Source organism: Haliaeetus leucocephalus, unplaced genomic scaffold, assembly GCF_000737465.1.
Source record: "Haliaeetus leucocephalus isolate CR32 unplaced genomic scaffold, Haliaeetus_leucocephalus-4.0 Scaffold840, whole genome shotgun sequence".
In the NCBI taxonomy this organism is placed as follows: domain Eukaryota; kingdom Metazoa; phylum Chordata; class Aves; order Accipitriformes; family Accipitridae; genus Haliaeetus; species Haliaeetus leucocephalus.
Window position 1 is genome coordinate 3,808,787 of NW_010973276.1, and position 14,666 is coordinate 3,823,452.

At 52.1% G+C, this 14,666-nt stretch overlaps 2 protein-coding genes across 6 annotated transcripts in view; one reads left to right on the plus strand and one right to left on the minus strand.

Moving 5' to 3' along the window:
* ARL6IP4 (ADP-ribosylation factor-like 6 interacting protein 4) overlaps positions 1-7,282 on the plus strand; it is an 8,475-nt gene extending 1,193 nt beyond the window's left edge. The window contains exons 2-7 of one of the 4 annotated variants that reach the window (XR_775303.1): positions 1,585-1,787; positions 2,162-2,500; positions 2,985-3,102; positions 4,504-4,573; positions 4,792-4,979; positions 7,198-7,282. Coding sequence is in view for 3 of the 4 variants with exons in the window: in XM_010582215.1 (XP_010580517.1) it covers positions 1,595-1,787; positions 2,162-2,500; positions 2,985-3,102; positions 4,504-4,573; positions 4,792-4,848 (777 nt within the window). In the remaining variant the exon portion in view is untranslated. Of the gene's footprint in view, positions 1-95; positions 536-579; positions 598-1,584; positions 1,788-2,161; positions 2,501-2,984; positions 3,103-4,503; positions 4,574-4,791; positions 6,358-7,197 lie in introns of those variants that run through there. The other 3 variants (XM_010582216.1, XM_010582217.1, XM_010582215.1) reach the window with 3 other exon arrangements.
* Positions 7,283-7,714: 432 nt separating this feature from the next.
* The window catches only part of PITPNM2 (phosphatidylinositol transfer protein, membrane-associated 2), a 70,013-nt gene continuing 63,061 nt past the window's right edge, over positions 7,715-14,666 (minus strand). For both annotated transcript variants that reach the window (XM_010582218.1, XM_010582219.1), the window contains 6 exons: positions 13,801-13,917; positions 13,268-13,416; positions 12,430-12,579; positions 12,158-12,341; positions 10,734-10,862; positions 7,715-10,452 (listed from right to left, as the gene is read on the minus strand). In XM_010582218.1, coding sequence (XP_010580520.1) covers positions 10,108-10,452; positions 10,734-10,862; positions 12,158-12,341; positions 12,430-12,579; positions 13,268-13,416; positions 13,801-13,917 — 1,074 coding nt within the window. In that variant the 3' untranslated portion in view covers positions 7,715-10,107. The remainder of the gene's footprint in view (positions 10,453-10,733; positions 10,863-12,157; positions 12,342-12,429; positions 12,580-13,267; positions 13,417-13,800; positions 13,918-14,666) is intronic.

A 14,666-nucleotide genomic window follows, 5' to 3' on the forward strand; every position in this document is an offset into this window, starting at 1 on the left:
GGCCGGCTGAGAAGACCGGGGGGGGGGCACACGCATGCGCGCTGCAGTGGCACCCGATGGCTGGGGGGGGCTGTTAAAGAGCCGGACACGCTGGGCCGCGCTCTTAAAGGGGACGCGCCTTACGCCGGTCTCTTAAAGGGCCAGCGCACCTCGTACTGACGTCTTAAAGGGCCAGCGCGCCTGGGGCTAAGCTCGGAAGGGGCCGCCCCTCCAGCAGCAGCGGCCGGGCTCCCCGCCGTGGCCCGGGCCCGGGCGAAGCTGGGTGGGCAGGAGGAGTCACCCTGCTGAGGCCACGAACCTGGTGGTGAGGTGGAGGCGAGAGCCCAGCTTTGGGCCTCGACCAGCCTGGGGTGCTCGCGGCGATGGATTCGGGGCTCGTCCCCTTCCCGCGGCGTCGCCCAGGGCTCTGCGGGATGCTCCTGTCCGCACCCAACTCCGCATCCGTTGACCTTGACGCCATGTCCACGGGTGGAGCGGACCCGAGACCCAAACGCCGTCCCGCCAGCAAGGCCCTGGTGCGAGGGACGGCTGCTGGGTGCGCATCGATGAAGGACTCTCATCCTCAGAAACTTCCCTGAGTGTCCTTAATCGTTTTGGGTTTGTGTTTTGGGGTTTTTTTTCTGATTGAAATTTCCGTTTGGAAATCAACCAAAAGTCTGATTCACCTGGGAGCAAATCGCCACTTGGGAATACCGAGGTGGTAAACAGGCAGTTAAGTGCAGTAGTTGGAAGGTGGCTGTGAGAAAGCATTTCCCAGATACTGCTCTGCCGACAGTACCAGTTTGTTTTTTAAATTAATGAGAGCATATATCATGCCGTCCCTGGCCTGTGGCTGTTGGCAGCTGGTTGGGCTGATGGACGGGGATGCCAGCTCAGTGCATAATCTGTTTTCTAAAAGCAAATTGGAATATTAAAAATTCATTCCTCCCCTTGGCTTGCGCCTGCTCTCGGCATTTTAAATAATGGGGTGATTGACTCCATGTTCAGCTTGGGGAGGATGTTTCGTTCTGCTGACTGTTGCCGCAGCATCGATCATACCTTGCTGGCATCCGTCTGCGGGTGCAGCGTCCTCCTGATGGCTCCCAGCCCCATGGGGCAGTCACGGCCCATAGCTGCTGGGGGTTGTCCTGGGGCACAGCATTGCCTGTAAACCCTGACCTTGGCGGGGATCAGCCCGATTCTCTCTTAGTCATCACATCTAGGGACAAACGCGAGAAGTACAGGGAAGGCCTGGTGGGGGTTTCACACTGAACCTGCTCGGGGATGGTTGTCTCGAGGCGGGCGAGGGCTGCCCAGGGAGGGCAGTGCTGTGCCTGCACAGCCCCAGCTCTCCACTGAGGGCTCCGTTTTGTGGGTTGGTGAAATTCATTTTGGCCACGGCTGTGTGATGGGTAACCCCAACCTATCCCTGCATGTTGGGAGCTCAGCAAGAGCAGTCATGAGCAGAGAGGGAGTTTAATGGGAGCAGGTCTTCCAGGGCTGGTTGGTTCAGGTTTGGATCTAAGGGTTTTGGGGCTGCCAGACGTGTTGCCGCTGAGTGAGGGTGGTCTCCCCCATGGCACTGATGTAACCTGTTCCCTCCAGGGGCTGATGCATGATGGCCCACAGCCAGTCTCGGAAGCGATCGCGAAGCAGGAGCAAAAGCAAGTCTTGGAGCAGACAGGAGAGGAAGGAGAAGAAAAGGAGGAAAAGCAGCAAGGACTCACACCGGGGCAGCAGGTCTCCTCCAAGGAAGCGGACCTCTGGGTCTCACAGACACAAGTCGAGTTCAGCGGCAGCTAGGGAAGGTAGGGGAAAGGCCTGCGACCCCGCACTTTCACCGCATTTTCCTGGGGCAGGTGTACAGAGGGGGCCCAGGTGGGAGAAGGGGGTCCCTGCTTTTAGCTAAATCGGTGTCTGTCGCCTTGCCATGCACTTTGTGCCCATTTTGGTCTCATTCTGACAAGTGTGGAGCCCTACGGCCCCTCTGCATGATGGTCTGGCAACGCGGCACTTCACACTGTGATGTGTTAAAGGTGTTGGCACAGAGGGGTCTTTGCCCCAATATTTTGGGGCTTTGCTGTTCAGGCAGGAAAGAAACCAGGCTGGGAGGGGGGTAACCAGCATCCCTGCTGCCCTGGGGCCAGATCTGCTCCACTCAACCTCTTCTTATGTGTTGCAGAAAAGAAGAAGGAAAGAAAGGATAAGAAGAAGAGGAAGGCAAGTACCTCTTCCTCTGAGACAGCATCTTCATCCACCGGCTCCTCCTCGTGTTCCTCTTCTTCCAGCTCCTCTTCTGATGACTCCAGTGACAGTGACTCCAAAACAAAGAAGAAGCGACATAGCAAAAAAAAGCGAGCAAAACCAAAAGACAAAAACAAGAAGAAGAAGAAGAGAATGAAGAAGAAATCAAAAAAGAAGTCAAAGGAAAGGGCTAAGGAGGAGAAAGCCAAGGGAGAAGCGGTGCCTGGCCCCTCGCTGGAGCAGTGGCAGAAGGAGTCACTGGTGGACTCTGGACCAGGTAACAATGGTGTTTCCCTGCTGCTGAAGCCAGGGCACACAAGTGTCATGCTGGGGAAAGATGCTTGCATGTCCCCCTTCCTGGGACCCAAGCAAGGTGTCTGAGGGAATCGGGGCTGTGCACAGAGAGGAGCTCCTGACACTCTTCCCTCCTACATACAGTGACTGCCTTTGAGCCACACCAAGTAAACACAAGAAGCCACATTCAGAGATTCATTTGTGAAGTGTTTAGATGTAGTTCATAGACGTGAGCAGGGAACAAAGGTGCCAAATGGAAGGACACAGTCAGCAGTAACACACTGGCAAAGCTAGTACTGGCTTTGGGACATGAAGTGGCCCTTGCTTTGTGTGGTTCATCACTGAACCCCAAGTACCGCCAGGAAACTGGTGCGGCATGCGTGTCTGTTCATGTCAGGCATGGTGCTATGTCCCTTGGCCAGGAGCTGGCCCCATGAGCATGGCTCTGACTAACTGATGCATTTCAGTTTTGACAGATGAACAAAAATCCCGAATCCAGGCTATGAAGCCAATGACAAAGGAAGAATGGGATGCAAGGCAGAGTGTCATAAGGAGAGTCGTGGATCCTGAAACGGGGAGAACAAGGTATGATCCCTGGGGAAAAGGGAGGCAGGTTGTCCATCCCCATCCATGTTGTATGGGTTGGAGTCCTGTAGGATGCCTGTCTATGGCACTGCGGTATCATGTATGGACCCAGGTCCCCTTCAGGAGCAAAGGCCTGAGCCGATCCATTGCAGATCCCCTCCTGTCAGACCTGGTGTAACTTACCTAGAAAGTGACATGTTTGACACCAAATTATCGAATTGTGCTGGGGCTCCATGCAAGGGGCACTGGGCTGCGTCCCAGCCAGGAGCTGTGGGACACAGACACCAGAGCACCCTGCTGCTGGAGGCAGAAGGTTTGTTCCTTGTGCTGTGAAGAGTTTGGTTTCATCCATTAAATGGGACTCTGCAACCTGGGGCAGGACAGGAACCAGAGGGGTGACTGACACCTCCTCACCCCACTGCTTCATGCACTTGCGTTTCAGCTCTGAAGCACTCAGCCCTGCTTAGCACCTGGGTGCAAGTGAGGAGGCAGTGTGTGCCCCTTAGGGTTACAGCCAACAATCAAACCAAAGTTCGTTTAGCTGCCAAATAGAAATGACCCAGTTTTTAATAAACTGCATCTTCTCAGCAAGCAGAAAACATCATGCTGAAGAGAATTGGGTATGACAAGCCCAGTCTTAAAATAGAAGGCAGCCTGCGGGGCTCAGGGAGGTGTGGAACAAAGGTCGGTTCCCTGTAAGGCACGTAATGAAGACAATTAAATTTCTGTTCATGTTTGGAGGTGTGAGCTGCCTCCGATACTGCTTGGAATTTGCTCAGCAAGATGCTCCCCAGTCTGGCTGCCTTTCAGGCCCAAACCGGCTCCTGTTTCTGAATGGCTTTGCAGTTTCCTGGGGCAGCCAGGACCAGACCTGAACTCTGTGTGAAAAAAGAAAGAGGTTTTTGCAGGGGTTGGGGCCACTGCTGTTGACAGCAAAGCCTGCGGATGGTGGGGTGGCAGGAGATGCTTTTATTATGAGTGTTTTCTCCCGCTGTGTGCAAGCATGACTGGCTCTGCACACAGCCTGGGGCAGGGATGGCTGGCCCATGCAGGGGGATGCTGATTTCTCAGGGGACCACACCTGTCCTTGCTGTGGCATGCTGACATTAATCCCACAAGAGCAGTGGAAAACCTGCTGTGCTATTTAAGCTTGATAAGGCCAAAAAAAGGTCACATAATGCAACCTCACAGATAGGTCGTCACTGGTCTTGCCTAGAGGTGCATCAGCCCAGCAAGTACAGCTGTGAGGGAGCTGGTGGCTGCGTGCCTGAGCTGGGGCACAACAGCAGCTCTTGGGGTGGCGGCTGGGGGGGCCATTGCCTTCTGTGGCTGAGGAACAGCATGGCTTGTGGGAATTTGCCAGTAGCCCTCACGGCTTGTGGGCCTGTCCTTGTCTTCTAGGCTTATTAAAGGAGACGGCGAAGTACTGGAAGAAATTGTCAGCAAGGAGAGACACAAGGAGATTAACAAGGTAGTGGGGACTTGCTACCAGCACGAGCTGCCGGTGGGTAGGTGGGCGCAGCCGGGGAGCTGCTGCACCCAGAGGTGTTACCTCCCTGGGGACCCCACTGACTCTACTGGGGCAAACTGAGCCCTGGCAGCTCCACAGGAGCCCCTGGGGGTGGGTGCTGGTGGTCCTTCATCCTTGGGCAGGCAATGCTGTGAGCACCTGTGTCTCTCCCTTTGCAGCAAGCCACCCGGGGGGATGGGCTGGCCTTCCAGGTGAGGACAGGGATGCTGCCATGAGCACGCAGGCGCCAGCCATGCCGGAAGCCTGTCCTGCTGCTGGTGCCAGTGCAGGCACAAGCCCCTGTCTCTGGACGATGCAGACAGCACCACATCAAGATGCTTCCCCAGGGGCAGTTTCCAGCCATTCTGTAAGTTACTGACTGGGAAGGAAAGTGACTTTAACAGTTCATCGCCCAGTAAACAGCTTCTCCCCCCCCTCTCCTGACCTGAGCCAGTGTGGCTGTAACGCATTTAGAGCTACTTGCCCCGATGCCCCTTTCAAGGCTGGAGGAGGTCAGCAGCACCCAGGGCACAGGCTTGCTGGTGCTGAGCACCTAGAGGTGCTGCTGTCCCTCAGCTCTGGGCTTTGGTGGGCAGGAGCCAGCGCGGCACCAAGACAGGGTATGTGCTGGGGCTGCAAAATATGCAGCTGGCTGCCACTTCCTTCCCTTCAGGGGCTGCTCTTGGCCCCTTCCTTGCTGGATCTGCATGCCCCATGCTTACCTGGTGCTGCGGGCTCACAGGCCCTTTGCACTCGCCCACCCCGCTGAAAGAGGAGCAACTGTGCTGCTGCATGGCTCTGCTCAGGCTGCAGCTGTCCTCTGCACCTTCAAGTGCCACCCTCCACTGCGCCTCAGGAGCTTTACTCAGCCTTTCGGCAGCTTCATCTCATCGGGTGGTGCTGGGGGGACCGCTGACCTGGCATGCCTTGCTGGGGTGTGGGCAGGCATGCTTTGCAGAGGGGTGGCTTTGCCTTGCTGTCTGTTCCTGCATGCGACTTGTGTCCCTTCCCTATGGCGCAGGCCCCAGGCAGCATTAGGGCTCTGGGCTTCTCAGGGCCTGTGCCTATGGCCGCTGTGAAGCAAACAGCTCGCCTTTTCCCCACTGCAAAGTCCATAAATCTACAAACTGTTAAAAAAAACCAAAAGAAATGACAAATGTATTAAAGGACAAATGGGTTCTGCAGGACTGATCTGCATGGAGGGTTTCCACATTCTGTTCATCGCTGTAACCCCATTAAACTGGCGCCTGCTCACATCTTGGGTTTTGCAACTTGTCTGTTTCTAGAGTCTCCAAAAAAAAAAGCAGACAGAGAAGAGCCTTCCCATTTCTTTAATCTGTGTAACTCACAATGATACTGTACACAAAGCACACCCAGGCATTGGAACGATGCACTAACAGCAAGGAGGAGAAGGAAGTTGTACAGAAGGTTTGTCACACACAAGCGAGTCATCGGCACGGTACTGTACACACAGGGGCGTACCCAGCGCGGCTGCCGGCGCCCTCGGGCATGCCCTCCAGTGGTTCCCCACACACACGTCTGTTACCCCTAAAGCAATTTTTTATAAATAAAATATAACTAACATCGTTGGAATATAAAATTGACAGTCGAGGGTATCAACAGGCAGAGGGTGCTGAGGACAGGGAGGGGACCGTAAGGCTTCTAGAACTAATAGGAAATGCAGCAAACGGTGGCGATACCTGAAGAAGGGGCTGCTACAGCAAGCACGGCGGCTGCTGGGCGGAGCGGGAGTTTGTTAGTAACCCTTTGGCTAGTTACTGCTCTCGGCTCGCGTGTCGGACACTGTAAACGTTTTTGGTATTAGAATTTCGCCTCATCTGACTGAGTGATCTGGCAAACCCAGGAAAACAACTCGGAGGGAATGCATGGGCTCCTCTTTTTATTTTTAAAAGACTTTAAAGGGACAGCGTCAGGTAGAAAGTCTGGCCCAATAGTGCAGTAATACAAAAAGCTGCTTTTTATAAAAAATCTGAGCTCCACAGCAGAGTTTGATTCCCATGGAAACAATTAAAAAAAACCAAAACAAAAAAGACTGAGGCAGCCTGTGCAGCGCGGGCTGCATTGTGCTAGTGTGCGAGAACAGGACGTGGGCTGCAGCAGAAGCAGCGCAACTGTCGCCGGTCGCGCCGATGGCTGCCCAGACAACTGCGATAGGGAGGAGTACAAGAAACTTCGTATTCTTTCGTTTCGAAGCAACAAGTTATTTGTAACAAAGATAAATTAGGTCTGTAACCTGACAGTGCCCCTTTAGTAAGGATGGAATATACATTCATCTTTCCCTCACTGCATCCAGACAGATCCTCTTCCATACATGTGGAAAGGCATCAGGTCACATGCATTGCTCTCCAAAACAGCTCGGAACAAACAGGTTATAAACACAGAGTTAAACTATTGCTATTGTTCTTTGAGTGAGTAGCACGTTGATCTTTGCTTCAGAGAGATGAGTGCCAGATGGGGGCGGCTGAGGATAGATTGATGTAGACTATGATGGACTGAATCGGTGGAGAAAAACTTATTGGCATATTTCCTGGTAACTACACCCACCTCATCTGATATTATTGCAGCAATAAAGGTCCTGCTCTACAATTGCTTCTCCGTGTTGGATCTGTACAACGGCAACAGATGGGGGGCCAGGGAAAGGACCCAGGCAAGTTTCAAGAAGCTCAACAAAGGATGAGGACGGAGGTGCTATGATTGTCAGTCTAACTGGTTAGTAGCTGTTTAAAACATGAAGTGATGGAGAGGTGAGTATAATATTGCACTTCTGCATTCATTGACAGTTACATTAAACTTGGTCCATAAAATAATTGCTTTGTACATAATGCCTGAAACAAAAAGCTACATTTTAAAATATTAATAAACCCTGAAGGTTCCAGTCCCTCCAGACATTTTTTTTCCTCTACATAAATAAATAACTTTCAATTTTATATATCCACTTTTTATGTTGAACATTTACATTCGTCTCTGTTTTACACTATCTACACATAAGAAAATGTGAACATCTTGTCAGCATTGGAAAATGTACAGATCATGCCTTGGTTGTGGACTTGGAGGAAAGTTGAATTTTGCAAAGGCCATATCCAAATTTGCAGAAATTATTTTGTGATGTGGTTTGGTGACTTCACAGGATGGATTGTGGCTTGGCTTCCTACTCAGATGGCATCTGTTTGATACAACATTCGACTAGCGAAAAGCTGGGACAATTCACATTGTTTTTAAACCCAGTAAGCTCTGGATGTACATTCAGAGAGCTAAGCTGAGTCGGCAGAAAGGGAAGTCAGTTTTCGGTAACAAAAGTCATCAGATACATTCTGTAATTGAACAATTATCAAAGAGAAGTGGTTAAACATTTTGCGGTCAGGCTGCAAGATGTGGGAGATGCACTGGGTGGTGGGCGGGCAGTCGGGTTTGAGTGCTCCACAGGCTCGGATGCCGTTGGCAGCTCAGCACTATCCCTCCTCTGCCTCCGCTTCGACCCTCCAGCGCCATGAACATATGAGATCTGCCTTGGATGTCTGATGAGTTAGATTTGCCTACCGTGGCCCAGAGCCAATTAGCAGAGCAGCGTTCACAGTGCTGTGTATCTCAGTGCGGCCGTCCTGCACTTCATATTGAAACAGTTAATAAAATGAAGCAGCCAGTCTAAAAAATTCTTCGTTATAAATAAGATCCTCATAAGTAGAAAGTGATATAAAGACAGGAAGGTGTGGTGGGGGAAAGCAGGGTTACACATAGTCAGGGAGCTCAGTAGGACTATAAAATCTCCACGTGAAGAGGCCAACTGGAGTCTGTAAATGGGCACCCCGGATACCCCCGGGGTGGATGCCCCTCCACCCCAGAAGGTGTGTGCAAGGAGGGAACCGGGCCCTTTGTTGGGGCCAGGCTGACCGGGGAGCGACAGGACCAAGGGGCTTTTTGGCAAGCCCTCGCTCTAGGCACTGTTCTCTGCTGCTGCAGAGCGACGCGCTCCCATTCCTGTACCGTGCACCGCGCACGTCTCTGTGTCACTCGGGGTGCCAGCCAGCAGCAAGCACTTCGCCCTGCGTGCTGGCAGCTCCCCTCTGCCACGCACCCAGCCCCAGCTCGCACCAGCAGCACACAAACCATCAGCTCGGGCACATCCACTGAGAAACACACCAGGAAAATTAAGATATGGCCTTTTCTTAAGGTTGCCTGACATTGTTGGCACACTTCCTTACAGTCTCCTTACTGCTGGAAAAACTTCTGCACAGATTTTTTTTTTTTAAATATATACATATATATACGTGTGCGTGCATATGTATATGCATATATGTATATATATACACACACACACCCTGGCTTAGCAATATTTCATTGTCATGCACTACAAACAGTTAGGTGTAGCTACATGAGATGGTAACAGGTTTCCATTCTAAAAATCATCAGTGCAAAAAACAATGAGGTTTTACAGTTCAGTAACTACAGGTAAAAGAAGCGAGTCTAGTTCCCATGAAAGCTGCTACTGAACTTGGAGAGAACCTGGGAAGAAGAAAACGTCTCAGAGGTGGGTGTTGAGAGAGTCAGACCCTGCATTTGGATGAGAAGAACTGCAATGCAATCTAGCTGCTGAGTGCCTTCAGCTGTTTCCAAAGATACGGTGGTTACTTTTGGAAATAATATATAGCGAGAATATTTGGAGACTTTAACAGCAAATTAAGTGTCTGAGGTTTGTAACAGCTCAAACAAAAGAGCTTGTATTCCTCTTTTAATAGGTCAACGCATTAAATTCCATCGGCTTCTAAAAGGTCTCTTTAGAAAATAACAGTAATAACAATAACGACCCCACTTTTTCAGGCGTGAATCTGCCGACGTTCTGCCTCTACCAACAGCATCGATACATCTTTATGCTTTCCCACTGCATGTACTCCTTGAGAAAGTGGCTCAACTTGAAGCTCTTTGTACATGTAAAGCTCTCGGTTGCTCTGCCTGGCACGGTCCATAATAAATCGCTCGCTTGGGGCTGTCTGTGCTGGGGAAACAGCACGCTTATCAAACCCCAAACCCACCCCATGCCGGCACCGGCAGAGCACCTCAGTCTGACGCCTGGGACAACCAAGAACAAGTTTCCCCAGCCTCATCCCTTGTTCCTGTGGCTCTGAGGACAGCACTCGGTCACGCGTATCGGAGCGATGGCTAACAAGGCGAGGAGGCACGTATTTACAGTCACTAAACCTGGATAAAAGAAGGAGGCAGGAGAGAGCACGATCTTGACCTGGAAACTTTCCCCCCCCAATTTCTAGCTGTTCCTTGGGCTCATGCTGCACAAACCTGACGCTCCCGCTGCAAGGCCTGCACATTCTGCATGGGAAACTTCCCATCTCTTCCCAGAATACCATGATGTTATTAGAGTAGCACCATATTTACCCTTCCAGCCTGTAACGCCGGCCTCGTCCCTCTTTCCTTTTGTTTTCTCCTCCGGTGGCTGCAGCTGACAGTTGCTGGCTCTGGTCTGGCTACTTCTGCCCCAAGAGGCCAGACTCCAGCCGGGATGCTGTGCTCCGGCCCCAGCACCCCGTGGCGATGCTCATGCTTCTTTGGCTGCGTTCTCTGTCCCTCTCCTTGTCGCTGTCAGACTGGCTCTGTGTGCGCTCGGGGCGGTGGCCGGCGCTGCCGCTGGTGGCCGAAGGCTGGGAGGAGATGGTCCGCAGCAAGTGATTCCTCTTGCGCAGGAACTCGGTCTGGCTGGGCAGCCCAAAGCTGCCTTTCCGCAGTGCCATGCGCGTGGTGTTCTTAGCCGGGCGTGAGCGATGGTTGTACTCCAGCTGGGCCAGGTGAGCTGCGTACCCCTCAGTGATGAACTGTGAGACAAGAGGGACGAGGGCAGGCGTTAAGAGGGGTGGGACACATTTTCCCGATAGCCGCTGGCAGCCAAACGTGTTTGCTCTGTCAGGTTCTCTGGGGTGACATACAAGACATAGAACCACTCAGACAGATGTGATGGGTCCTGGTATGTACAACAGTTCCTGTCCTCTTGGCAAACACTAGCTCAGTCACCAGTCTTAAGACGACCAAATTCCCATTGCCCTCCCACGGGAGGCCCTTGGCAGCCCCTCCAGGGCTCAGACAAGCTGGCTCCTACCTGACACTGGCTCTGCAGCTTCTTGGTGGGTCGGCCAACGATGTAGATGTGCGTGGGTGGGAGGCTGATGGAGCTGTACACAGAGATGTCCTTAGTAGATCCATATGCCGCATGGATCCTCATGTGGAGCTGCGGGGAGGGAAAGCAACATGCGGTCAGAACGTATGGGTGCCCCATGCTGCTCAACAGGCAGGATTTTTTTTTTTTTTAAATAGCATTTGTGGGAATCTGAGGTCAATAAGTTATGTAAGTTCCCAGCTGGATAATGCACCACTGTGCAAAGCACTAATTAACAGGGCTGGGGATGTTTACAGGCCAGAACAAGAGGAGTAACAGCAATATGAAAGCAGATCTCCGCTTGATGATCCAAAGCCTGTCCTTGAGGTCTGCGGGGGGCAGGGATGCAGCACACTTCACTGCCTACTTGTCACTGGGGGAGAGGAGCTGTTTGCAACCCCCCCGTGCGGTAATCATTAGTGGGGAGCGTTCCTGTCCACCAGCCATGCTGCTGCATGCAATACTGCTTTTTAATTCTGCTGGGCAGAGGGAGAAGGGACAGGCAGCAAAATATGCCGCTCTTCAGGGATTCGTCTGCCTCCACTCCGAGCAGAAAGCAGCTCCTGGCCAACCCTTTCCTTAGTCTGCTGAAGCAGGGGCTGGCAGGGGAGGTGTGGACACTGGTACCACCACAGACCGGCCAGCTTTGCCCCCGGAGCTGCAGGCAGGCCAGGAAGATGGAAAGGAAATCTCTGACTCTGGTCACAAACTTGTTCTTCTGGAGGACAAGGGAGAGCAGGCAGCAAGTACAGGCCAGCTGCTCCTGCCACTGTGACTCAGGCTGAAATGAAAGTCCAAGAGAGTTAACGAGGGGCTTTCTCTGCTATTCAAGGCAGGGCACAAGGGCTTGGGACACTGGCAGTTCCTTCACTTGCCGGACAGAGAAAACCTTGTTTTATCTGGAGCTTTCCTGAGGCTCTGGGCTGAGCAATATTAAGACCTCCATGGGGTCAAATGCTTAGGAACACACTCTCTGGAGTCTCCTGTCAAGGCTGTGTGGTGCAAAGGCATTTCTATAGCAGCTCCATACCCTCTCAGACCTGCTGGTTACACCACAGGCAGCCAGAAAGCCACCAAACAGGTGAAAAAAGTGCACATGTGGCGAAGGGAGGCACTGCTGCTTCTCTTTCATTAGGCATTTGGTCTTGGAAGGACCAGTGATGAAATGGAGCAGTGCAGAGCAGAGATGACAAAATTTAACAGCATAGACACTTTTGTAGAGCAATAAAAGGATGAAAATAAAATGAACAGATTAATCTTCCACTGCGGGTCACATCGCTGCCAAGAGACTGGTGCTGACAGGGGCAATTGGACGAGGAGCAATCTTAACCCATGCTACGATCATATTTCAGCAGACCCACGCTTACGTCTGTGATGAGGGATTTCAGAAAGTTGGCCTTGTGCCGCAGTGGGTCGTGAACAAGCCCATCGCAGAAGGACACGATCCCATGGGGGAAGTTGTGCTGTGCTAACCACGCTACCACCCTCTGCTTCTGCATGTCAGGGCGGCCCGTGACATAGATAATGAGGTAGCCGAGGTCTTGCCAGTGCCTAGAAGGAAAACCACAAGTCAATAGATTGCAGATGTAGAGCAACGCCAGTGTAAAACAAACCGACTGCCCCAGTGCCTGCCGCTGACCTTACAACGTCGACTGCTCCGGCACGGACTTTGGGGTCACTGCCCATGATGGATACACTGGCTGCAAAGGAGCCGTCGATGCTGAACACCACAAACTCTGTCCCCTTCGGCAGGACTGTGATGTAGCTGTCTGCATATGTGTGGTCGCCCCTGAAAGGGATGCAGGTACTTGTAGGCATTAAGGTATTCAGAAGGTATCACCGAGTCCTGCAGTGCACCACAAGCCCAAAGCAGCACCCAAATCTGGCCCAAAGGCTCTAACAGCAATGCCACCCTCAATTACAGCAGTGATGGGCACTGCACGAAGGCCTCTGTGTTAAAGTGGGGATGGAAGTAGTACTCGGTAGCCCTGGTGTCAGTGACTCAAAAAAATACCCCCAGAAAACCATTGCTGGGTTCACCACTGAGAAGATGCTTCTCTCCTCCCCCTTCCAGAGCTCAACACCAGCAGCTGAAGCTGAGCTGGAGCCCCTAGGCTGTGAATTATCACTAGTACAAAGTTCTGTCTCTCAAGGACAAGTTTATGGTCTTTAAAATACACTCAGTTGTGCAGTTTTGCAGACGACCACAAGGCCATACGTCCATGGTGCAGAAGGCCTGCTCCTGCAATGGGAGCTCCATTAGCATGCTGTTGATGATGCAGGAGTCAGAATAAAACGTGGATCTTCTTCTTACAGCTGTAGACTACAAATAGCTTTGTCCTTGTTGCTGGCAAACCAGGCTCTGAACCCAGCCAACAAGCCGAGCTGTCCCACAAGGAGCGACCCTATTCTACAGTCATCAAATTCCTCCTTTGTTCCTCTTGCCAACTAAGCCCTGGGACCCCAAGGGACCTCACCTGACCACCATCTTGACAGGGTACACGCCGATGCCCAGGCGACGGTTCTCGGGGATAACATAAGAAATCCTGCCACTGCTGTTGCTGATCTCTGTGTCAAAGTAAACCCACTCTCCTGATGGCGGCTGGGTCATGATGTGAATGTCCACCTGGGAAGACAGCAAGGCCGGGTCAACAACAGCACTGAAGACACAGACAAACAGAACAGGCCAAGCACTGGGACCTTCCACCCAAGCCCCTTTTGGAGACCAGCAGGGGCTGGGTCCTGCTTCCACCCTCTGCACTTCACCAAGCTGAGAAGCACCCAAACATCAGGATGCTGGAATGAAACCTGGCCTCGGTGGTGAGGACCTCCATGATGAATGCTGTTCCTGGTAGGAGGCACCACACAAGTCTGAGGAAGGGAACCTGGCCAAAACGCAAGGCTAGCAAACCCTCTCAGGGACCAAGGGAGCACCGACCAGCGCTGCCTCTGTCCCTGACCCCCACGCTTTTCACCACATGGTGCACAACCCCCAGAGCAGACACAGTACCTTTTCTCCTGTGAGTGTGACCATATCTAATGGACCGTACATAAACCTTCCAGTTAAAGTCTGGGGCCCATCTTCATTAGCGATGGTGTCGTTTATCCTGTGGTTGGCTGTGACATTCTGTGTAAGTCAAGAGGCAAAGGGAAAAAAGAAAAAGAGGAAAGAAAATTTTAAGTTTGCAGCGATGGACAGCCTCACGGGGAAATGCCAAATGTAACTGGACAAATTGGAGCGTGTGTTTCTCTGTGCCATTCCCCCCCTCCACTCCACGCACAGCTCTCAGCTTTAGAAAAGAATTTGACCTGTGGCAGAGGTGAGACTCTGTGCCCCGCATCGACGGGGTGGATTTGAGTGTACGTGGCTGAAAAGCCAATTTCAATGGCAGTTTGTATGTGCAATTCCAATACTGTCTATTAACTCTTACACTTTCGATTTAAGAGGCGATACAAACGGCTGCCAGATAAATCTGCTAACATTGTTTCAGCTCTAGCAGAGAATTGCCCTCTTTCGGGAATCAGAGACGTTTCCTGGGAGCGAAGGGCATTTACCGAGCAGAGAACTTGCATTATTGGACTTTGAAAGACTTTGGGTCCCTTTCCCTGACCCACAGCCAACGCATTCTGTATTTTCTGTAGACTCAAGGCCAAAAGGAGACCTTGCTGGTACAGATCTTTCAGGTTTCTCTTTCACAACTGCATGGGCAGGATATAATCACTAATATATACCAGCAGTGCAACATGATCGCCTGTCTCTGCCATGGACAGACACAGCTGTGCCCACGCTGGCTGCCTTCAGTGCCATTCTTGCAGCCAAAATTGAAACCCCTCTACATGACAGCACTCCCTCCTGCTGCGGAGGCAGCCCCAAAA